Below are 24,420 nucleotides of genomic sequence, written 5' to 3' on the forward strand. Positions count from 1 at the left end.
CTATCGCCCCCTCCCGACCCCACCTAATCGGCCAACATACTAGAGGGGGGGGCGAAATAATCTAAAAATAGTTTGAAATATAAATAATTAGTATATATTATTAACATAAGTAATAAATTCGTATACAAATTGTGTGACTTCTATACTAAAATTCGTCCGCCCCCCCCCCTTCGGGGGGGTCGGTCGAGTGGGGGGGGGGGCGATCGCCCCTACCGCCCCCCCCCTGGATCCGCCAGTGCTAGGCTGTCAGTCTCCTTTGATTTGACAACTATCACGTGTTGGAAAGGTCGCAAGCTTATGTCCATAGTTCTTAGCGAGTTCAAGGGATGAAGGTTTAACAGAAGCGTCTCTTTCATCTCAAAAGCATTGTTAAGATCAACTCAATTACTTTTCGGCCTCACCTCTCATAAAGCAAATTATTTGGCTGCATATGGGAAAAGTCAAACGAAGGGGAAGTTATTTAAAGCCCCCCCCCCCAAAAAAAAAAAAAAAAAAAGCCGTACAAGTGAATAAAAAGTGTGCTGTTTTCTTCATTTGTTTAGCACTGCCGTACATGGTGTTGGTTATGTTGGGATGGAGTGGTAGTAGGGTCTGCCTAAGGTGGACTAGGAAGGGGCATTGAAAAAGGAATGTGCATACTCAGGCAAAGCGTTATGTCATGTGTTTGGAGGTCAAATATCAAATCTGCTATTCACTGCACTTTATTAACGAAGCCTGCCGATTGGTAAAATACAATATCTATATGTGAATTTTTATTTTGGTGTGGAAGTTGGGTTGAACCGAGACCATTCATTAAAGAAGGCCTCAATTCTGACCTGCAACGTCGCAACAAGTGGGCAGCTCGTTACACGTCTTACAGGCCTGTGTCGTGTCAACTAGATGTTGTGTCTCGGGATTATAACACCTGCCGATTTCTAAGGTTTTATTATTTAAATTTGTTTCTCAAACTTGTATGTGTGACTTCCCCCAAAGCTTTCGTTCGAAAATTTTCTGCTTGGTGGAGTCACTAATAAAAGTTTGAGAAACATATTTGAATAACAAAAGCTTAGAAATCGGCAGGTGTTATAAACTCGAGGCACATCAAATTGTTTAAGGTTCATGGTTCGTGCAGTTCATAAAAATGACAAAAACAGTCAAAATTTAATTGGAAACATTTTTGTTTCGTCTTTAGATTAAGTTCCTCTAAAACTTTTGAATTCTTTAAGCCTGAGGGTTAGCCATGGCACACATCAGCTGATTTTCGGTTATAGAAAACGGTGACATTATCGTCATTCTGGTAATCAAATACTCGGCAGACATATTTTTTATTCTTATTAATATTTTTTTATTTTTTTTATTTTTTAGAACTTGTCATTGATGTCCAACCAAACGTCATATCGCCAGAGATAACACCCCAACTTGTGATTAACTGTTCTATAACCAACAACGAAGTCCAACAACTAGACCTGATCAAATCTCTAACTCTTTCTCGTTATAATGAAACTATCAGAGAGTTTGATGATCTCATAGCTTTGGATTCCTTGACACTAAATCTAAAACAATTTGTGAGATTTAAATATTCACAAATCAGTTTTGGAAACCTGTATATAACTTTAACTCTACCTAACCCAACTCAGTTTGATGCCAGAATATACAAATGTAATGCCACTGGAGCTAATTCCGATGGGACGAATATTTCTTTGTTTGCTAAGAAGGCAGTAGAATATGAAACAAACTCGACCGCTTTAATTGAAGAGATTCGACGTATCAAGAAAGACGAAAACTATTGCTCTTTCAAGAAAGATGATCTCGCAGACATCAAGCAAAGTAAGTTAGAAATATGGGCAGCGGTTTATTTATACATTTGATCTAGGAGAGGGTAAGTACCTTTACAAGATCTACTTTGGCAACACAATTTCTTTTTATACTATTTTCTTTAAATATTTATTTCCTTCTCTTCATTAGTATTGGCTATTAGTAGAACTACTAAAGCTAGGTTCTTCTAGTAGCTATTTAGAATTCTACTTTGTAGAAAAATATATAACCCAAATATATCAAGATTAAAATGAATCTGTTAAACTCTAATTTGAGTGGATTACTTTTTTCATAAAGATAATTAAAAAAAAGACCCTTGTGATGAGTCAGAATCACAGCAAGCATTGAAATAGATTGTCCTTAAGACAAATTCTATTATTAAAGAAAACCTTTTCAATCCTTAGCCCAAAACATGTTTTATAATGCCTATTGACGTATACACAAGTAACATTCAACAGGTTTGGCTTTATCTTTTAATTGGCAAGCATAGATGTTAAGCCTGACAGAAGGTAAAAATGTCATAAATTGGCGACTAATCAAAAGAATATTTCTTACATAGTGTTTTACAATGAGGCTAAGCTGTTAAGAGCTCGGTTTCCAAACCTGGAGCCCTGGGTTCGAATCTCGATGAAGGCTAGGATTTTGAATTTCCGAATATTTAGGGTGTCCCTGAGTCCACCCAACTCTAAAGGGTACCTGACTTTAGTTGTGGGAAAGTTAAGTCGGTTGGTCGTTGTGCTGACCACATGACACCCTGATCGTTAACCGTTAGTCATAGTAACAGATGACATCAGCCCCATGGATCGCAAGATCGGAAAGGGAAAATTGAATTTACTTTTTAGCCTTTAGCTAGCAGCTAATAGAACGAACCCATAAATGTCATACTTAAAAAAATGTCTTTGTAAATGTCAGGTTAAACAAATGTCACTATTCAGTTTTTTATGTCATTGTCGACTTTAATCGATGCATGCAGAAGTAGAATTCTTAGAGTGTCGAGAGAACCAAATTTAAGATTATACACACCCACACCTAAGATAAAATTTGGCACAGTTATTTCTTTTACCTGACAACAGAATAATAAAAAAATTCATCAATTAGTTAATTAACTATAAAAGTGTTTAGACAGAAAAAAAGTACTCTCATCAAGACAATGGAAAAATGTAAATCTTCAAACTCCAAGACATTGAAATAATGTTTTATTTTAAATTGTTTTTTTCAGGATCGAGAGTTTATTTCTCTGGAAGTTCTGATATCATTAAAGAACGGATTGAGCCTTTGACATTAAAATGTACATTTCAGGTAAAATAACAGTTGTTTTTTTTAAATTACCTTTCTATTACCGAGGTTAATGAAAATACTATATGCGTCACTTATTAGTACTTAATTCTTTGCAGTACAGAATATAAAATCGTGTAGCGCCTATTTACCTCCACACCCACCCATTCATCCCCACACAAATTCCTACCTACAATTTCTGGTCATTCTTCGCCTTCTCAATTAAACCTCGAAAAGTTCTACAATGTTTTATAGCATTTTGTTTTTCATTTTGAACATCTGTGATGATCTCACTTGCCGGGGATTATATGATCAAACTTGACAATTCAATGAAATGAAGAAAGAAACATCTCTCTGTATTTTCTTCAAACTTCTTTAATAACTTCTTCAACTTTCACATCAAATTAACTTATAATTCAATAACAACTTGACACTTCATAAATAAAACTTAAAGATACATAAAACTTCACTTAGTATAACTTCAACTTCAACTACTAAAACTTTACTTAATGGACCCGCTAATATCACAAAACTTATTACTAATCAAGAACTGAGCGAGGACCCCGTCTAACTGACTTTCCCTCAATTTATACCTTTCTTAATCGTACATTCCAGAATCATGGAAACTTCTCCCCTAATTATTTTAATAACTTTGACCTTCTAGAAGCTGACGTGTGCTATTTTTTCCCTTAACCTCTTTCTTTGATTCCTTAACCTCTTTCTTTGATTGGATATCTAAAATTAACTTGTTTACGCTGGACACTTGCACTGGTTTGAACTTGCTTCTAGAAACTGGTCGAAATAGGTCACAGACTCGACTCGTGACATTACCCCCTTGCCTTTTTAGCATTTTGTATGCAATATAAAATGCGTAAAATAGCATTATTTCTATTATAATATATGCACACAAAAATCTAAAAGAATTGTTCCTATAAAGTACAAAACTGATAATTCAAATAATTGTTGCATTACATTTACATTATTCAAAATTCAAAATATTGTACATATCCAGCATATATAATTAATATTATATAAATAAAACTTAGTTCCATACATCACTTGTCTCTACATGATATTTAAGCATGAACTTTCTAACTTTTGTAACTCAAGAAAATATCAAAAGTATACAACTTCACAATACTGAAAAATACATGTCATCTCATCATATTACTTGCTAATACAGAATATCTGAATATTAACTTACTTGTCAATATATGAAATCTAAACATAAACAATGCCAAATTACTCTTTTGGAAAACTCTTATAACAACAGTATTAATGCAAATATACTAAGTAATAAACAATTGCATGACATAAGTATTAAAATAAATCTTGACCCAGCTGTAGAGTCTTGATATATGTGCAACTTTCTTCTTTCCAGGTACTTGAAACAATTCTAGTCTATCTGTACATTTCTTTTGTTCGGGCACTTGAAACAATTCTAGTCTATCCGTACATTTCTTCTTTCTTGGTTCTTTATAGTTCAAAATACGTTTAACAATATTGTCCTGTGTTTTCAGAGAGTTTTGTTCAACTCTGCCATTGAAAAATGTCACTTTTGTTTTCAATACAAACTTTCTTAGTTTAGCTACAAATGTACTTTGTTTAAATTGGTACAGAATGTCTCTCAGTTCATGAATATGTTTCCTTCTAGCTTTAAGCAACATACAACTATTGTCCTTACAAGATTCTTTGCTTTTCATATGTTCAAACAAGAACTGTCCAAAATCGACACTAAATCTTTCTTTTAGTGGCAGTTTACGTTGTAAAACGATTGAAGTAGAAAACGTTGAGCTTGAATGTTCATGTATGCATTGCACTAATAAATCAGTTAAGTATTTCTGAAGTAAATCTCTAATGTGCAAAGTTAGAGAATGAACATTTGAGTTGGCAAGAATGTCAGTTTTTAAGTTAAACACATTGTCTATAAATGTTGATATGTCAGGAACATCATGAAATATCTCAGAATATTCTTCACTTGTATTCAACAGGTGTTTCTTACTTTTCAGCTTTAAATGATCTATGTCAATGTCTTTGAGAGATTCAATTTGTTTTGATGTCGTTGGTAATAGTTCATTTATATTGTCTTCATTTTCCTCTTGAATTGTCTCTAAGCATGTAACATTATCTTCTAGTTCTTTTGATAAGTTTTCATTATCTGTATCCTCATTGTATTTTTCAAGCATATGAACATGAAACACTTTGACATATTTGTTAATGTTGATTTCATAAGTTACGTTTGAAATCTTTCTGATGATAGTAAATGGACCTTGCCATGTATAAATCAGTTTGTTGCTCATGTCAGGTAACCATAACTTCACTTTGTCTCCTTGTTTAAAATTTCTAAACTTTCTGTATTCATTTAATGCTCTTTCATTTTCAATGTTGACTTTAGCTTCTTTAGTTTTTTCACATTGCTGTATCACTGTAATATTTATATCAAAACCATGTTGAAATGTTTTATTTTCTGATTCATCTTGCTTTGACTTTGACATTGATTCATTCGAAATAAATATGTTCAAATCTGTATTTGATTGACTTTCTATGTAAGTACTTATATAACTTTGTTGCTGAGTCATATCACGGTTGTTGCATAAATTGTCCATCAATGTCAGAAGACCTTCTGTCTTAGAGTTAAATGTAGAATTGTTTAATTCATCAACATTGGATTCATGTTTGTCTAATATAATATTTTCAACTGGTTCGTAATTTTGTTCAACTTTCATATTCTGCTCATGAACTTGGTTTCTCTTAGAATTGTTCATTTGACAAACTTGACATTGACTAACATGTTTCTTAACATCTTTTGTAATGCTCGGCCAATAAAATTTGTCAAGAATTCTTTTCTTTGTCCTCGTGACACTCGCTAGTTTGGTATGTAGAAAATTGTGATTCTTTTCAATGATGTCTTGAGTATATTTCAGTGGTAAAATGATTTGTTCAACAAACTCATAGGTATCATAATTAACACTTTTCTTCACAAGTATTCCTTCTTTGAAATAAGGTACATTAAGTCCTGGCTGCTTTTCAATTGTTTGTGCCTTCTTGTACATTCTTGTCAAAGTTGTATCTTTCTTCTGGTCAGATTTAAATTCTTCATTATTAAATAGTTGAAATTCAGTAGTATTCTTGTTGTACTCATAAACAATGTAAGGTCCTTCAGTAATGTTTGTCTCTTTTTCTTCAGTTTCATTTCTTTCTTCTTCTTCTTTTCGTGATTTAAGTTTTCTTTCTTCTTCTTCTTGTATTTCTTTAAGTTTTCTTTCTTCTTCTTCTTGTATTTCTTTAAGTTTCCTTTCTTCTTCTATTCTTGCTGTAAGTTTTCTGTCTTCTTCCTCTCTTTTTTCTTTGCGTTTCCTCTCTTCTGCCTCTATGTCTACTTGTCTTCTTTTGTCGTCTCTAAGCATTTTTCTTTCTTCTGCCTCTTTTTCTTCTTGTCTTCTTTTTTCTTCTCTAATCCTTTTTCTCTCTTCTGCCTCTTTGTCTTCTTTACGTCTTCTTTCTTCTGCCTCTTTGTCTTCTTTACGTCTTCTTTCTTCTGCCTCTTTGTCTTCTTTACGTCTTCTTTCTTCTGCCTCTTCGTCTTCTTTACGTCTGTGTATCTCGTAATTTACTTTTTGAGTGCACCATTCCTCCATTCTTTCTTGTGGCATGTTACCGTAAGCGGCCACTTTGATGTATGCTTTCCACAGGTACGAGACTAAAGCCATTGTAATAACTTAATAACTTTTCTATTTATAAGTACTGCCTACACTAGCGATGACCGACACCTGTCCACAGGTGAGAGGTTAACTATGGCTGACCTAGTTAAATATCGATCGGCGTCTCCTCTTGAGGAATGCAAGTGGTCAGTATTTGTAAACAAACTAGTGTACAACTAGCTTTAGTAACGTTGCCTTCACAGCTTAATAGATATAGCTTTCACAGCTTAGTAAATATAGCTTTCACAGCTTAATAAATATAGCTTTCACAGCTTAGTAAATATAGCTTTCACAGCTTAATAAATATAGCTTTCACAGCTTAGTAAATATAGCTTTCACAGCTTAGTAAATGTAGCTTTCCCAGCTATGTAAATATGAAATGTAAGGTACTGACCTTAAAACCGATGATCTGTCTTGCAGGACGTCCTCTATGTCAACTATTATGTAACCTGTTGACTGGAAGTTTCAATCATAAAATACTTTTGGTAGCAATGAATGTACGTCTTGTTGAAGTTTTCTGAAAGAGGCTTTTCTTGTAATGCTTAGTTGAGGCTTTGTCGTTAAGAGAGGCTATGATTTATTTGTTAGAGGCTTTTCCTTTTAAATTCGTAGTACTTGCTAGAATGTGCCGACTTTATTCTTTGAAAATGCAGTATGTGATGCTTGTCTTCGTCGGTGCCTTTATTTATAGATGCCTTTTTTCGTCAGGAGGTGCCAATATATGTGACGTATGTATTCTTCGATGTCGCCTTTATTTATCGGAGGTGCCATAAATGTGATGATCTCACTTGCCGGGGATTATATGATCAAACTTGACAATTCAATGAAATGAAGAAAGAAACATCTCTCTGTATTTTCTTCAAACTTCTTTAATAACTTCTTCAACTTTCACATCAAATTAACTTCTTAATTCAATAACAACTTGACACTTCATAAATAAAACTTAAAGATACATAAAACTTCACTTAGTATAACTTCAACTTCAACTACTAAAACTTTACTTAATGGACCCGCTAATATCACAAAACTTATTACTAATCAAGAACTGAGCGAGGACCCCGTCTAACTGACTTTCCCTCAATTTATACCTTTCTTAATCGTACATTCCAGAATCATGGAAACTTCTCCCCTAATTATTTTAATAACTTTGACCTTCTAGAAGCTGACGTGTGCTATTTTTTCCCTTAACCTCTTTCTTTGATTGGATATCTAAAATTAACTTGTTTACGCTGGACACTTGCACTGGTTTGAACTTGCTTCTAGAAACTGGTCGAAATAGGTCACAGACTCGACTCGTGACAGACACATCAAACCAACTCCTACTTAGATGTTTGACGCTTGAATTCCAGTATCCCTTACACCTGTACCAACAATTGTACAGTAATACATACCTTCCTTTCGGTTTTGCAAAAATTATGTGGTGTGTCATACTAATTCACACAGCTATAACCTATTTTAGAATCAAAATCTTGTTATTCTTATATAGTGTCTACAATGGCGAGTTACACTCATACAGATATATAAGAAAGAACGTACATGTTGTTCTATTAAACATGATTGTATTTGCATTATATGTATATGTGCATATTTTATGTGACTATAACCAATTCTCTGAAGGTTTTGAACATGCGCCCTTGAATCCAAGCTCTCGTGTCTTGCTACGTTGAACTGGTTAATATTCTATCTGTGGTAGGCATGAATGGTTCTAAGGATTTATCTATGTCCAACGAACGATGATGTCATCATTTTAGAGTCTCTCGTAGAGAATTTAGAAATAAATAATGCTATTCTCGGGAGAATTATAACAAATTCAAGTTTGGATTATAATTGATTAACTTATTCTCTGACATTTTCAATGTCAATATCATAAACATTGTTTTTTTGAGTCCTCCTAAAAGGGAAATAGCCGCTCAGTCTTTAATGGTATAAGTTGAGTGTGGTTTGTCTCAGAGTTATCTGTTCTTCCGTTATAAAAGATCTCGTAAGATAGACACGATATTGAATATCCGAGTTTGTTATATTTTGTAGCTTGCAAAGCTTAGGTAAAACAGTTTTAGTATATTGTTGTAAATCTAAGGCAGACAACTCAAACGAAGTTCTGCAGTAAATAAATAAGTGTGTTTATTTACCAGGACAAACACATAACAGCTTTCTGTATTCAAAGAGTCTCGTTGCTAATTCTACCAGTCCTTTCACCAGCAACCTGAATACGGACCAACAACAGCCTTTCCCGCTTCGCTCCAGGTCCCTTCTACAGCCTTCAGGCAGCACAAAAGCTGGCTTCTTAGTCTCCAACAACTCAGACTCTTCAGTATCACTTGATACACTGTTCTTTCCTCTATCCCAGCGCCCTCCTGTTCTGGTTCAATAGCGCGCTCATACGCACCACAAGCAGGGTTAGGGTTACAACAATATTATTATTTTTATTATCATTGAATTGCAAAACCGTCTTTTTATAAAATAACAACATTTAAAAATATTTACTATTAATAGTAAGAAAGGTAGGCTATATGAAGTAAGGGATGTAATTATCTTGTTTTCCCCAAAAAAATTGTTATAAAAAATATATATATATATTACTTAATTATATAATTCCCTTTGCAGAAGTTACATAAGTGACCGATAACATTTATATTTAGACAATTTATTAAACGACGGGGTTTGAATATATATATTATTTTACAGGTTTTAAAAACAGATCAAAATGATACTTCCAGACTTCAGTCTTTGTATATACTTCATGGTAATGCTTCATTTTGAAATCGTCATATCATGACATACAGAGACATATCTCCTCATAAAGCTCATACTCACGGATAATACACAAACAAAATTGTCGCCGCTAACATATATACAACCAATTTTTTAAACCTATATTTTACTATCTATCTATCTATCTATCTATACATCCATCCATCTATCTCTCTATCTCTCTCTCTCTCTCTCTGTCTGTCTCTCTCTCTCTCTCTCTCTCTCTCTCTCTCTCTCTCTCTCTCTATATATATATATATATATATATATATATATATATATATATATATATATATATATATATAATTCTCTTCATGGCTCAAAAGTTTGGACACAAATAAGTAAAGGAAAGATCACTCTTTTATTTCTTCAAGTCGGACTAGAGTTACCATATGAAAAAAAAAGAGTACTAATATTTTGCCACATGGGAGAAAACTCTAGTTTGACCGTTTTTATTTTAAAAGTATAATAAAATTCATTTAAATTTAGCTTGATGTAAACAAAGTTTATCTTTATTAGCGCAGGTCCTATGAAAGTGCGGGGCCCACTGCAGTCGCATAGGTTGCAGTGGCCCAAGGCCGGTCCTTCAAAATAACGGCGTATGCTAAGCCGTGGGTCGACTAGTACTAATAGTTTGAAATGATCTACACCAAGGAGACATGAAAAAGTCTCTCATAGGGGCGCAAAGGCGGTTTTTTCTTTATACATTAAAAAAAAATTAGATGACAAGAAATGGCCTGTGTTCCACCGGAAATATTTTACTCTATAGACGCTATGAAAATAAATTTCTGAAACTTGAATTAGAGAAAAAATGGTATTTGTTGTTTTTTTTCTTCATTATTCGATTAGTATTTGACCTTCTATTTTTGTTTTACTAGATTAATTCTTGTGCTCTAAACAAAAAGAGAATGCGTTTCTGATGTTCGGAATGTTTGAACAATTCTCCAATATCGTCCAGCTCCTCTCCCCCCCCCCCAACCCCCATATTTTTCGATGAGAAAAACGTTTGTTATCTTTTTCAGGGAAAATGAAATTCTGAATTTTTGAACGCAGGAAAATCCTCGGAAGGATCGTGATGTCACTCCATTTTTAAAGATTTTTTTCCGGTGAAAAAAAAAAGACTTTAAAAAATATCTAGGAAACAATATTTCTAACATAAAAGACTATTGGAATTGGAATTAATAAAATCATTAAGTAAATTTGGAGTCCAGGCATATTGCAAATATATATATGGAAAAAAATTGCGCTACAATAACATTACTCTAAGTTTCTTTTCTTTTTAAATAAATCCTAAATCCCCCCCCCCTCCGACTCATTTGGATGTGCTTACAGCGCTTCCCAAGACTCCATATATGGCAAAAAGGGCAACGTAAATTTGTTACGCAATGGCCGCCATGGGTAAAAGTTTGGGCAACTTTAAATTAAAACATAATGAGTAAAATATATTTACAATACATATATGTGCAATACTTTGTCTATGTTGTTTTCTTTATATTCTTTTTAATAAAAATATTTTATTTTTGGACAGAGTCCAAAGGTGTTATTGCATATGTAAACAAAGATCAACCCGTTGTTACAAGTCTCCAAGGAAGTCATATACAAGATGTTGAAGGAGAAATCTATGACAACGCAATTAAAGATTCCTATCTTCAAGTCACATGGAGTAATCTGAAACACACTGAGTCAGGAAAATATTTTTGCGAAGCCCATAATCAATATTCAGAAGGAAGAATTGACAAGTCAAGTAACATGTTAACCATTACAGTTGAAAGACCAACGTTTGATGATTTGGTGGAAGCAATGCACAAATTGTTTACACAGGTCGATGGAGCCAAAGAAAGCCTAAAAGCTATTAATCAAAATATAAAGAACATCAACAAAGACTTGGATTTTAAAGAACAAAATATCACAAGCATAAAACAAGAGGTGATTAGAAATCAAAATAATATACAGATCCTTAGTGAAGACTTGAACATTAAGGAACAAAATTTGACAAGCATTAAAGCAGACTTGAGCACTAAACAACAAACTTTTTTAAACATCAAAGAAGACGTGATTTTAAATCAACAAATTATACACAAAATTAAACAAGACTTAAACACTTATCGACATAATATGAGTAACATTGAAGAGCATCTGGAAGTAATCTTAACCAATCTTTCAACTGCCTCGATAAAAGTGAAAAATCAGACCGATGAAGGTATGCATATTTACGTATTTCTGAGGTTTACACACTTTTAGTCGCATCCGCAGTGTCATATCAAATAACCAAATGGAGGTAAAAATCAATGAAATCCAATACCACCGGCGAAAGACCGAGCAATCAATATAAGATACAAAGATAAACCACATTCCTTGTCCCATATGTTAGGACAAGTTTGTACAAATACTCCTTCTTCCCTAGTGCTATTAGAGCATGAAATGGGTTGCCTGAGCTAGCCAGGAAAACCAGTGACTTGGCAGAAATTAAGTCATTGGTTAATATGCATGACTAAATGCTTGACGCGTAGAACGTAATCATCTTCTTTTTTTAACTAACGTCTGTATTATATAAGATAAGATAAGATAAGTTATTCGACGTTGTTACAGTACGAGAAGTTTAATAACAATGAAGGGAACGGTCGAATGTCGACTAACTGTTTACGTTCCTATCTCTAAGGCGTCCTAAAGTAGTCTGTTTACATCGGCTGATATTTCGCTCTGACAAACAAAAACCTAGTCTTCTCTCTACTATTCCCGTCATTATCTTTAAGTCAAAACTTTCCCTATTTCCAAAACAAATAAATAATATCTAATTGTGCCACAACAATATATATATATATACATCATGGGCTTAGCCAGGGGGAATTCTTGGGGGTTCAAAATTTTGTGACTGATTTTTTGCTTTGATGACATATTGGTGTTACGTAGTTTGCCCTGGTAGTGGCGAAATATGTAGGTCGCAGCTGGGGCTGCGTATCCACGGGAAATACTGCATTCCTTATTAATCTTTAGATTTGGCGACAAGCCTTATTATTATTGTTGTTGTTGTTGTTGTTGTTTTTATTACTATTATATTGTGTAGTTATCTTTCTGTCAGACTTAAAATTAAATCCCTTCCCCCCCCCCCACTCCAATTTTTTTTTCTCTTTAGGAAGCAAAATGAGCTATCCACCCCGTAAATCTTGTCGTGACGTCAACAGTACAGACGAGCGTGTGGTGGTAACATTAACTTCCGGGTTAAAGGTCATGTGTGACACCAAGACAGACGGCGGTGGATGGATCATCTTTCAGAGAAGAATCAACGGAAATGTAGATTTCTATAGAGGCTGGAAGGAGTATCGTGACGGCTTTGGAGATTACAACATTGGTGAATTTTATCTGGGAAATGAAAATATTTATATGTTAACATCTACTGGGCAATATAATTTAAGAATTGATTTGAAATATAAGAACAAGGCATTTTTTGCGCAATATTCAGGTTTTAAAATATTGAGTGAAAAAGAGAAATATAAATTAAACATAGGAGCATATTCAGGAAATTCTGGTGATAATTTCTCAAGTCACAATAACGCATTCTTTACCACTTTTGATAGAGATAACGACGAGTATAGTTATAACTGTGCAGTAGACTACACAGGAGCCTGGTGGTACCACAGTTCATGCCTTAACTGTAACTTAAACGGTAAATGGGGAAGTTCCGATTTTGCCAAAGGTGTTAACTGGTATGACTTAAGTAGGTTTGATTCAAGTGTTTCCTTTACCGAGATGAAAATAAGAGAAATATAATAAGATAACTTCTGCTGGACTTTTTGATTTAAGAATTGATTTGAATTGCAATAACAAGAAATATTTTGCTAAATATTCGAATTGAGTGAAAACAACAATTATAAATAAAAGATAGGAGTTGACTCAGGAGATGCTGGTGATAGTATTTCACAGCACAATAACGAATTCTTTAGCACTTTTGATAGAAATAACGAAGAAATATTTAGAGAATTTGTGCCCAAGAGATTTTTTAAAAAATATTTCATTATTATTTTTTGTAATTATTATTTATATTTTGTTTTGTATTTCAAATTTTTATATTCATGTATTGTAAATTTTATTACAGACATTTTAAAGAATACAATTAAAGTACTAAAATCTCCAGCATTAGAATTTTGTTCATTTGATCTGTTGCATGATAACAGACGAAATTCCAGCTCCATGTGGCTAAGAGGCTAAGCACGCTTGAGCTTAACTTGACTGCATATCAAGGGCCTTGACGGTGGCTCGTGGTTCGACACCCGACTCGGGCAGAGTTGTGCTAACTGAGCGCCTAAAGGCAGCACGGAAAACCTACTCCCAGATACCCTTCTGGTCTACTAAAGAGGATAATACTGCTCTGTGCATACTAGAACCTTAAAAGTGGCGCTATATAAAATCTATTTAAATATTGGCACCTAGGTGGAGACGTCTGTTAGAGCAAACAGGAGAACAATTAGTAGCGAGCATAACCTCCGTCTGGTTACACTGGTCTTGGTTGAATTTTTGTTTTAACTTTCCAAGGCAAGGAGGCAAAAAAGACCTGAGGACCTGCAGCCACGTTGTTTTGAAAGGGGTCCGTTATAAGAGCCGTGGCATCTAGCTAGCGCACACCTTATTGACTCTCTGTGAGTGCAAGAATAGAATATAAGGTAGCCACAATTTAACATCAGCGTATTTATAATATTGAGAACCCCTGGAACCTTAGTGAACTTCTCAATTAATATGTCCCTCATAGATACTTTCGTTCGATTGACAATATGCTTTTTTTTATCCCTTCCAAACTTACGGTATTATCTTGTGATGGCTTTATCTGTTCACTGGACAACGGCGTGGAATTCTCTCTCCATTGACAAGCCAAAATGATTCACTGTGTTAAAAAAGTAAGTAAGTCAAGACATAACTCAATCTTACTTGCCCATTTAACGGTTTTGAATAGTCTTTTTGTCAGTTTGTCACGTATGGACATCGATAACTGCAAGAGCTATAGTTGTAAAATTAATTATGCAAGCTGCTTTCTTTTTCTTTGTCATTAACCAACCTTTAAACATTAAATAAACGTAAGGGAGATTATATAAGAGTAATGTAGGGGAGATTATAGAGAGAAATGTAAGGGAGATTATAGAGAAATGTAAGGAAGATTATAGAGAGAAATGTAAGGGAGATTATAGAGAGAAATGTAAGGGAGATTATAGAGAGAAATGTAAGGGAGATTATAGAGAGAAATGTAAGGGAGATTATAGAGAGAAATGTAAGGGAGAATATAGAGAGAAATGTAAGGGAGATTATAGAGAGAAATGTAAGGGAGATTATAGAGAGAAATGTAAGGGAGATTATAGAGAGAAATGTAAGGGAGATTATAGAGAGAAATGTAAGGGAGATTATAGAGAGAAATGTAAGGGAGAATATAGAGAGAAATGTAAGGGAGATTATAGAGAGAAATGTAAGGGAGATTATAGAGAGAAATGTAAGGGAGATTATAGAGAGAAATATAAGTGAGATTATAGAGAGAAATGTAAGGGAGATTATAGAGAGAAATGTAAGGGAGATTCTAGAGAGAAATGTAAGGGAGATTATAGAGAGAAATGTAAGTGAGATTATAGAGAGAAATGTAAGCGAGATTATAGAGTAATATAAGGGAGATTAAAGAGAGAAATGTAAGGAAGATTACAAATATAAATTTATGGAAAATTATAGAAAGAAATGTATTGGAGATTACAGAGATAAATATAAGGGAGATTATAGAGAAAGGGGTAGGAACCTATGCTACAACAGCGCCCTCTCAAGAAAGTAAAGCTTGTTATAGGTTTTGTCTGGTCTGTTTGTACGTTAGGTTTATATTGGGATTAAAAAAAAACAAACCAGAAAATGTATGAAGCTCCATTTTCGTCATATTTAAATTTTTGCAACGTTTAGGCGTAACGACTACGTTATGGCGTTTTTCTATTTATAAAATACACTACTTTGAAAGCATATCACAAAATCGACGTAAGAGAAATATTAAGCATGTATTTTAGTTTATGATAGCCCTATTCAAATCATAACTTTTTGAAACCTGGAACCAAGAACCTGCATGGGCGCCAGTAGGATATTTTGCAAGAGGGGTGCTAATTGCCACCTATGGCTCAAAATTGTAGCTTCAACTTTTTTATTACAAAGAATATAAAAAAAAAAATTGCTTCTTGTCGCAATTGATAAACCGTCGATGATACGCTTATCAGGCAGTAGCTCTGATATTGTTCTGTACGTTGCAATTCTTGAATCGTTTTAGTATGAAGACAAAACAGGTTGAACTGAGCATGATTATTGCTGGAAAAGTGAGACGTTAATGAAGAAACTAACGAATCAAGTTACGCAATGTAAAGTCATGTTCTGTAACAATCCCAAAATGCAAACATGGGGTTTTTGCTCGGTGTATCTGTCGACTACAAAGTCTCGGCAGCACCAACTCATTACCAAGTTTGTCTGCCAGCAGTGTCACCTTACTCAAGATGCCATCCCTGAGGTGTTCTTCAGCATGGTCAAGTTAACGTTTGATTATGTCATTAATGTGACTGCTGATGTGCTGTTGATTGGCCGCTTGTGCTAGGATGCACAGACTACAATATCGCGGAAACTGGTTTAAGAACGCGTGAATAATTGACGACAATTAAAAGACAAATCAGAAACACACGAGAAGCAGGCACTGATTACACATATGCAGATTGTTTTGGTTTCACTTACAATCGTTATTTTAAAACAGTCAAAGATCTTCTCAAGTATTGACTTTAAGCGCGAATGAATTCGTAACTCTCTGTTTTACGGAAGAATTAGATAAACTTGATGAAACAACAGCATTACGTTTATCTGCAACGATATTTGTATATTTTTCACAGTTCTGAATGCAACTCATCACGGGTGGTGTCATCGCAGCCTTGGCCAAGTAGTATGTCCATGTCTAAACTGTACATGACGTATTCGCTGACAATGACGTTAGACACAGTTCGAGTTCCAAGTTCCTGTGGAACTATTTATTTTGCTCATTACTATTTCACTACCCTGTTATAATTAAAAATTTATTAACTTTTTTTTTTGTATGTAATCAGGAAATGTTATATTGGGCACATTGTGGTGGAATAAGTCCGCCGATCGGTCTGTTTGCATGGGGATGATGGCCTGCGACTCCTAGGGGTAAAGTCTTAGAGCCACAACGTGGTAAATATTTTGTTGGTATTATATAGGCATATAGACAGGCACAAGCAAAACGCAAAGCTTAATGATTTTGTGGAAGAACAAATATTTAATAAAGATTAATTAAGAAGAAATACAATCAGTGAGTGAGGGGGGATGTACAGGATGATTTAGGATTTTATGATAACGTTAAGATAATATCATCACTGGGATGTTGCTTATAAAAACTCGAGTATAGTTTGCTTATTCGGCTGTCTCTCATTTATCTGTATTCAAGGTTCTCCTTCGGGGTGGGGTAAGTTGAAGCTCCGTTGTGCTGGCAGTCAGTTGCTTGTGCCCTGCAGGTAGGCAGGCACTAGTGTGATGAATATGAGGATGCCACGCCGTGGGCTCACTTCCGTAGTAGGTGCAGACCGGTCCTGGGACTTCAGCCTGGAATGCCTTCAGTTCTGGTCGAGGGTGATGAGTGACTCACCCTCAACGGGAATGTGTGGAGAGTTGCTGAGGACTGCCTTCAGGCAACAAAACACGCCAGCCCTGATGTAGGAGGCTATGAGATGAGATGTGAGAGGAGCCTGAATTATTAAACCATACAGGCTGGTTGGCGACGGGCGCATCCTTGATAGGAGCGTCTCCCTCAGACTAACTAAGATAGGTGTTAACGACATTTCACTAGGTCTGATAATAATTGCTGTACAAATGATATAACAATATTACGCATACACATATACATGTACCAGGCAGGGGCATAAATGAGGAGGGAAACAGGGGGACCGTAATACAGGGTTGTAGCCCCTGTGACCTCATTGACCCACAGCTCGTGACCAGAGGACCGTGACAAGAAAAGGGTTGGGGGGAGTAGAAAAGGGCACATAACTATGCGGCCGACAGGCCGAAAATAGTGGGGTAGGCACGCGAGACTGATTCTACAGCCTAATGATGCATGGTAACAGCACAGTACGTGCATAGCAAAAACAAGCATAATCATAATGTATACATATGTGCACATGTACAGGTACATATGCACAGGCAAGGAAATAATCTAGACGTGAGTAGGTCCAGATAAATATGGATATGAATGAATAACAAATGCATAAATAAACATTATGATTAACTAAATTGTAACTTGGTTGTCCACCGTTGGGAGTACAGTCAACATTGACGAGTAAATGAGGAACACATATTCATAGAGATTTACAAATGTAATATTTGGAAGCAAACAAGTGTTAACATGGTAATGATACATAAACATAAATGTTACAGGCGAAGACACACTAAATAATAATGATAAAGTTTTTCCAACTCACCCGCTTTGCTCTCACAGAAGTTCCTAAATGAATCGTTGACTTGAGTCTTCTGACTTCTCAGTGATTCTGATGTAGAATGGCATTAACCTGAAACTTTCGAGTGCGGCTTTTATAGGTTCAATAGCGGTACGTTAGAGTAGTGACGATCCAATGGCCATAGAGTCCTTCGAATTTAGAATTGTTAAATTGACCAATCTTTTCATTTGGGGCTCACTCACCTGACTTCTTTAACCCGCGACCGGGGGGGGGGCGAAGGAGGATGAAAGCGGAACCATGCAACAATTAACAGACTGGACCATCGTTCGATGGCACAGCGGACGGGAGCGATTTGAATAGCCATGGGCGTTAGGAGTGTCGACTGAAAGGGATGTACGTGGACACCAAATTTTAATGTCCCTGGACTTTAAGACGGCGTGTGTTTGTTCTGGCGTTTGGGGCGTAACTTTCAATTTTAATGTTCCTGGACTTAATGGTTGCGTACGTTTGTTTCGGCGTTTGGGCGTAACTTGGGATGTGTGTTTATGGCCTATAATTTGGTGGTTGGATCTAACTTTGGTGTAATAGGATGTTTGTTTTCTACACTGGTCAGTTTAGTGTTAAAAGGGGGCTATACAATGCTAACTAGTGGTAACAGAAGCATGAGAAGCCTTTTGCCAATAAGGTCGTTCCTTAAAAAATACATTTAAAATAGCGATCATCCAGATACCCCGTTCTTTCTCCCCCTTTCTAACTGGTCCAGACAAGTGATAGGATCATAGCGTATTGAGAACGCTCAAAGCATAAAATTGCTCTAAACAAAGCAATTGATAAAAAAATATTCCTAATCACACAGTTTTTTTTTAGTCTAGATCTAATACAAATTTAATTCCATGACTGATCCAAACTAAATGATACACTTAAAATAAGTTTCGATTTAAAAAAAAAGAATTTTTTGTATTTTTCTTGTTTCTTTATCAAACTAATTTAGTGTTCTGTCAGGGGCGTAGCTAAGAATTTTCCATCATTTAGGGGTCTGGGGGGCATGACCTCTTTGGGGGCCCCTGCATTTTGCGTAGTATTTAATATTTAATGTAAAAAAGAACACTTATTTGCCCCCCCCCCTAAAGTGGAAGTGGTGGATTTTCTGATTCTCCCCCTCCTTCACTCACCCTAGCTACGCCACTGTGTTCTTTACAGTTTCTCCAAATTCTACATCCTGTTACTTTCTTATTTATCAGTTCAACTTGATAGTACAAGTTCTTCTCCTGTACAGTCTTCACTCTCATGTTTTCTCAATCTCAACTCATTACGTTACAGACTATTACATTTCTTGATAATTGTTTAAGTCACACTGGTCAAGGATTTCTCTCTGGTCACGCTTGTCCTATTAACTACCAGGACGTTATGTTGACTTAGAGATGTTGTTGTAACTTGAACTGATAAGAAAGTTTCCTACAGACACGAGCTTGTCACATGCTATTGTCTATATAAACAATTATACTGTCTATATAAACAACACTTATACTGTCTATATAAACAATAGTTGTTTCCTTTGTCGTAACACAAAAGAAAATGACTTTGTTTCAAAACCTTGTTTTGTTTGTATTTATTTGTGCACATGCTGGAGCAGGTTAGTTAAATATTTCCTTCACGACTATATATCTATTAACTCTTTAGCGGCACCGAAAGGGAAAACGCACCTTTTAGATTTAACGTGTACCTGATGGTCAGTCCATAACATGTTCATAGCAAAACTAACGAATAAATTAAATATATTGAAAATTAAAATATCATTATATTTTACATCTTGCAACGTTCTGGTGCAACGGCTATTTTTGTATTTTCTGAAAGCGAACAGTTTTCTTTTTTTTTAAGTAATTATTTTAATTAACCCTTTTTTTTTTCAATAATAACATAGCACCTCTTTAGAAAAAAAAATGAGGTACATTACAACAAGAAAGAACGATTTTTTAAATCCTTGTATTTATCGATAATATAATTATTTAAATTGTAGAATAAAAAGTTATATATCTATATATGTATATCTATATCTATATTTATATCTATACCTATATCTATCTATCTATCTATCTATCTATCTATATAAATATATATATATATATATATATATAGTTATGCTTGCCCTGTAAGTGGCAAAATATGTAGGTCACAACTGGGGCTGTGCAGCCACAAGAAATACTTTACTCACTAATCTTCGGACTCGAAGACAAGCCTTATATATATATATGTATATATATATATATATATATATATATATATATATATATATATATATATATATATATATATATATATATAGAGAGAGAGAGAGAGAGAGAGAGAGAGAGTGAGAGAGAGAGAGAGAGTGAGAGAGAGAGAGACAGAGAGAGCGAGAGGGAGAGAGACAGAGAGTGAGAGAGAGAGAGAGAGAGAGAGTGAGAGAGAGAGAGACAGAGAGAGCGAGAGGGAGAGAGACAGAGAGTGAGAGAGAGAGAGAGAGAGAGATACAGTTCCGTAAGGTTGGTGTTGTCGGAAATAGTAATGATTCTACGGATTCCACTTCAAATAGAAGGATTCCAATGGCATGCCTCTCAAATAGTCTCTGCTAGTCTATCCAACTCCTGGCCTTCACAAGATATTGGGTTCTGCCGAAACTCTTTTTAGTAGCAACAAAAGCATGAATCTTCGTGAAGGAGGGGATCATTAGCTATGGCTGGCAACCAACCTAGGAGAAAAAAAAACTGAATTAAGACCGCTACTGCCTTGCAGTTTGACCCAAACATGGAAAAGGTTTGGAAGTAAACTCTGAGGAAAATTCAGGAGCGGCGACCATTAGGCAGTTTGCAGGATACGGCACTAACCTTGGCAGATCCAGCGACGTCGCTGACCCCAAACTGTATGGGCCAATTGTCGTTGCTTTGGAAACACCAGCTGCTTGGAGAGGGGGGAACTTGTGTGAAGATAACATCGTTTCGACCACAGCTAATGCCCAGGCTTTCATCTGATTCCATGTGATGACCCATATCGTTTCGTCTTTATATATCTACATATATTATATATATTATAGCTACTTTATATATATATATAGTTTCAATTGAGATAAATGTTTCAAAAATCAGAGAATTCAAGTCTGATGATTTTAATCATCTAGTGCACATTTAAATAGATTGATTACCTAGATCTTTCTAGATTATGTATCTGGAAATTGCAAACTTATAATTATGAAACAAGACTGCTCTTATTTTCGATGTTTAAGGACTAGATCTAGATTTAAACAATTAAATGTTACATAGGTTAGGGTTGAAAACAAAAAAACTTTTATTATTACTACTTAACAAAACAACGCCTTGTTTCAGAATTTATACAGTTTTTTACGACATGTTTGTGAAGTGTTAGAGATTTCCATGTTCAGTCTAGCTAAAATATATACTTTACCGTGCCTTACGTCATTTCCTCTTCCTTTTAGACGCGGTCCAAATAAACAAAAAACAATCCTAAGAACATTATTAAGATAGATCTAGAGATCTAGAGTCTTTTTCCTTTTTTTGAAGAGAGAGAGAAAGATAGAGAGAGAGAGAGAGAGAGAGAGAGAGATAGCAAGTAATGGTACTTTGTAATACTGTAAAAGAAAACGACATATAATTATAAAAGCATCGAAAAGATAAATCTAGATCTATTGCGGATTCACTGCATTCAAATCAGGTCAATAAAACGATTGCATTGAAACCGAGTTGATATTGCTTTATTTTTAGAGAACAAAATACCAAGATAAATATAGTTATTGGAAATGGAATGTGTACGAAGGACCAGTATTAACTGTCCAGCATCTGACCCCAGCTGTCCACTGCCCAGTCTCTCTATATTTATTTCAATTTAAAGAAATACTGAACACTCAAATAATATTGTAATGCCCGAGATACAAATTTATATTATATATTCAAAAAAGAGATCTGCACAATGCTTACGCTTAGCTTTCAAAGATATTTCTAATCGTACAGATTTATTTTTTGTTATCCTAGATCTATTACAAATTAAATTTTATGAATGACTCAAACTAATTCATACAATTACAATAAATGATTTTTTTTTTTAAATTTACTGTTAGCATTTCATTCAGTTTAGTATATTTTATTATCGCGCACGCTTAGCATGTCTACATATTTTTGTCTGTAATGACTTTGTTTTGTTTTTAGAACTTGTCATTGATGCCCAGCCAGAAGTCATATCGCTAGAGCTGACTCCACAACTTGTGGTCAACTGTTCTATAACAGACAGCCATGTCCCAGGACTTGATACCATCAACTCTTTATCTCTGTCACGTTATAACGAGACTAAGAAAGAATTTGATGTTTTGCTCTCACTGGACACGCACACATTGAGTCTCCAGCAACTGGTTCAATTCAGACATGCGCAAATCAGTTTTGGAAATCTGTATGTCACTTTAACTCTTCGAAATCCAACTCAGTCTGATGCCAAAGTGTACAGATGTAATGTCAGTGGAGATAGTTCATTGTGGAAGAATATTACTCGGGTGTCTAAGAAGGAAATAAAATATGAAACAAATCTAACAGTATTGCTCGAAGAGATACGACGTTTGAAAGAAGAGAAAGACAGAGATCAACTCTCTTGTAAGAAAGAAGAACTTAATGGTCTTAACAAGATACGTAAGTTTTTTTCCCTATTTCAAAGCAGTACTAAGTAGGGTGCAACGTCTAGTAGCTCAGGCTCCGGCCGAATATTCCGCCATATTCACTATACAGACATATCCAGTTCCGGCCAAATATCAAAAAGTGACATCCGGATCAACCCCTGATATTAAGTCTATCTTGTCTACAAAGACACGATTCATTTGAATTGGTATGTTGTTCAAATTAGATCGCAAAATTGTCTTTGTAGTTATGACATTCAGTGCACTAATTTACATTATTTAGATGTTAAAAAATTTTGTATCAATTCTACAATATCAAATTTTTGGGTTTGATTATTCAATCACAAACGGATAATGAGTTGATCGTCCACCTGCGTTGGACGATAAAATATGAAAATTTAAGTTGTTATTACCTTCCGGGTACGTAGAAAAACTTAGCCATTTTCACGATCAAAATCGTAGCCTTTAGCATTACCAAAAATACTTTTTATTCGCAATTTTGATCTAATATGTTTTTAAATGCCAACATCTAAATATCTCAAGTATAAAATTGTATTTCCATCCGCTTTTGTCCTTGGTACTTATTAACACTTTTAAATATAAATGTTTTATTTTCTACACAGATCTAGATGTAGATCTTATAATAATTACACATTTTATATAGCGCTACTTTCATGTTTACAGCATGCTCAGAGCGCTTTGGTCCAATCTCAGATGTGGGCCAGTGGGCGGAGGTGGTATCTGGGAGAAGGTTTTCAGTGCTGCCTTTATGCGCACAGTAAACACAACTCTAATCAAGTCGGGTGTCTAACCTCGAGCCCCCTTCATAGGTGGCCAAGCCAAGCCAAGTTCAAGTGTACTTAGCCTCAAGACCACGCTTCACACTCTTATATGTAATACTTCTCTTGATCTAGATTATTGTCATAGTGTATGAAAGGGATAATCCTTTAAACAGTGTTATTATCAAATGTGTTTTAAAAAAAAACAAAACAAACTAAAACATCTGTATGAAAGCGCGAGTTTGAAGAAATTTTACGACAATTGGAAATGTAAAAACTGACATTTGTTAATAATAATATGCAGAACAATTTAGAACGATTAGATTTAGATCTATACTTAATCAAAAATTTAAAAAATCTAAAATATGTCACAGTAAATATAAGGGACTATAATCAGTGCGATGGTGTGTGGAGGGGATGTCTAATACTTTTTGTTGAGATGGGTTCCTCTATAGTCTAAATCAGTGTTTCCCAAACTGTGTTCTACTGAACCCTAATTTTCTGCAAGGCCTGAATAGGTGTCCCATAAACTTCTGGAATAATTAACTAGGAGGCCAAGGGAATTAACCTCTCTAAAATATAAGCAAAGTTGTCCGCTAAATACTTAGAATGTGCGAAGTGTTCCATTAAGGAAAAAGTTTTAGAAACACTGCTGATCAACGACTTACGAAAGGACCAGATTACAAAGAAAGTTCGTGTGAAAATCCGCCTACGAAGTGGTCCACTTTGGCAAGTAAGAATAGGCAGCTTTCAATATTTTCAGAAAAAAAAAAATCAGAAACTATGAACTACAAACAATCAACAACTACAACCCTAGGCCGATACAATAAGAAGAGACGTGCTTGTGTCGAAAGTGTTGCCGGTACTGTTGTATTGTTAGTTCGACTAACGACTTGATACCACAGGACATAGAGATTTATTAATATTATTATTATTACATTATTAATATTCATGTATAATCAATTAACTGATAGTTATGAAGATATAGTTCAATCCTAGGTGTCACTTAC

General features: G+C 34.9%; 2 protein-coding genes across 2 annotated transcripts in view; both read left to right on the forward strand.

The window, feature by feature from the left end:
- Positions 1–1,344: 1,344 nt before the first annotated feature.
- Positions 1,345–13,652, forward strand: LOC106057383 (angiopoietin-1; the record flags this gene model as incomplete). Its single annotated transcript, XM_056017978.1, is given in 5 exon segments — positions 1,345–1,806; positions 3,014–3,093; positions 9,456–9,513; positions 11,050–11,721; positions 12,655–13,652. Coding segments are annotated over 5 exon segments (1,907 nt in total), but the record flags the coding sequence as incomplete, so codon positions are not given.
- A 5,829-nt stretch (positions 13,653–19,481) lies between these two features.
- The window catches only part of LOC106051510 (uncharacterized), a 14,665-nt gene continuing 9,726 nt past the window's right edge, over positions 19,482–24,420 (forward strand). Inside the window, exons 1-2 of the mRNA XM_056017980.1 lie at positions 19,482–19,613; positions 22,177–22,647. Coding sequence (XP_055873955.1) covers positions 19,556–19,613; positions 22,177–22,647 — 529 coding nt within the window. The 5' untranslated portion in view covers positions 19,482–19,555. The remainder of the gene's footprint in view (positions 19,614–22,176; positions 22,648–24,420) is intronic.

Source organism: Biomphalaria glabrata, unplaced genomic scaffold (assembly GCF_947242115.1).
Source record: "Biomphalaria glabrata unplaced genomic scaffold, xgBioGlab47.1 scaffold_49, whole genome shotgun sequence".
NCBI classification, from domain to species: Eukaryota; Metazoa; Mollusca; class Gastropoda; family Planorbidae; genus Biomphalaria; species Biomphalaria glabrata.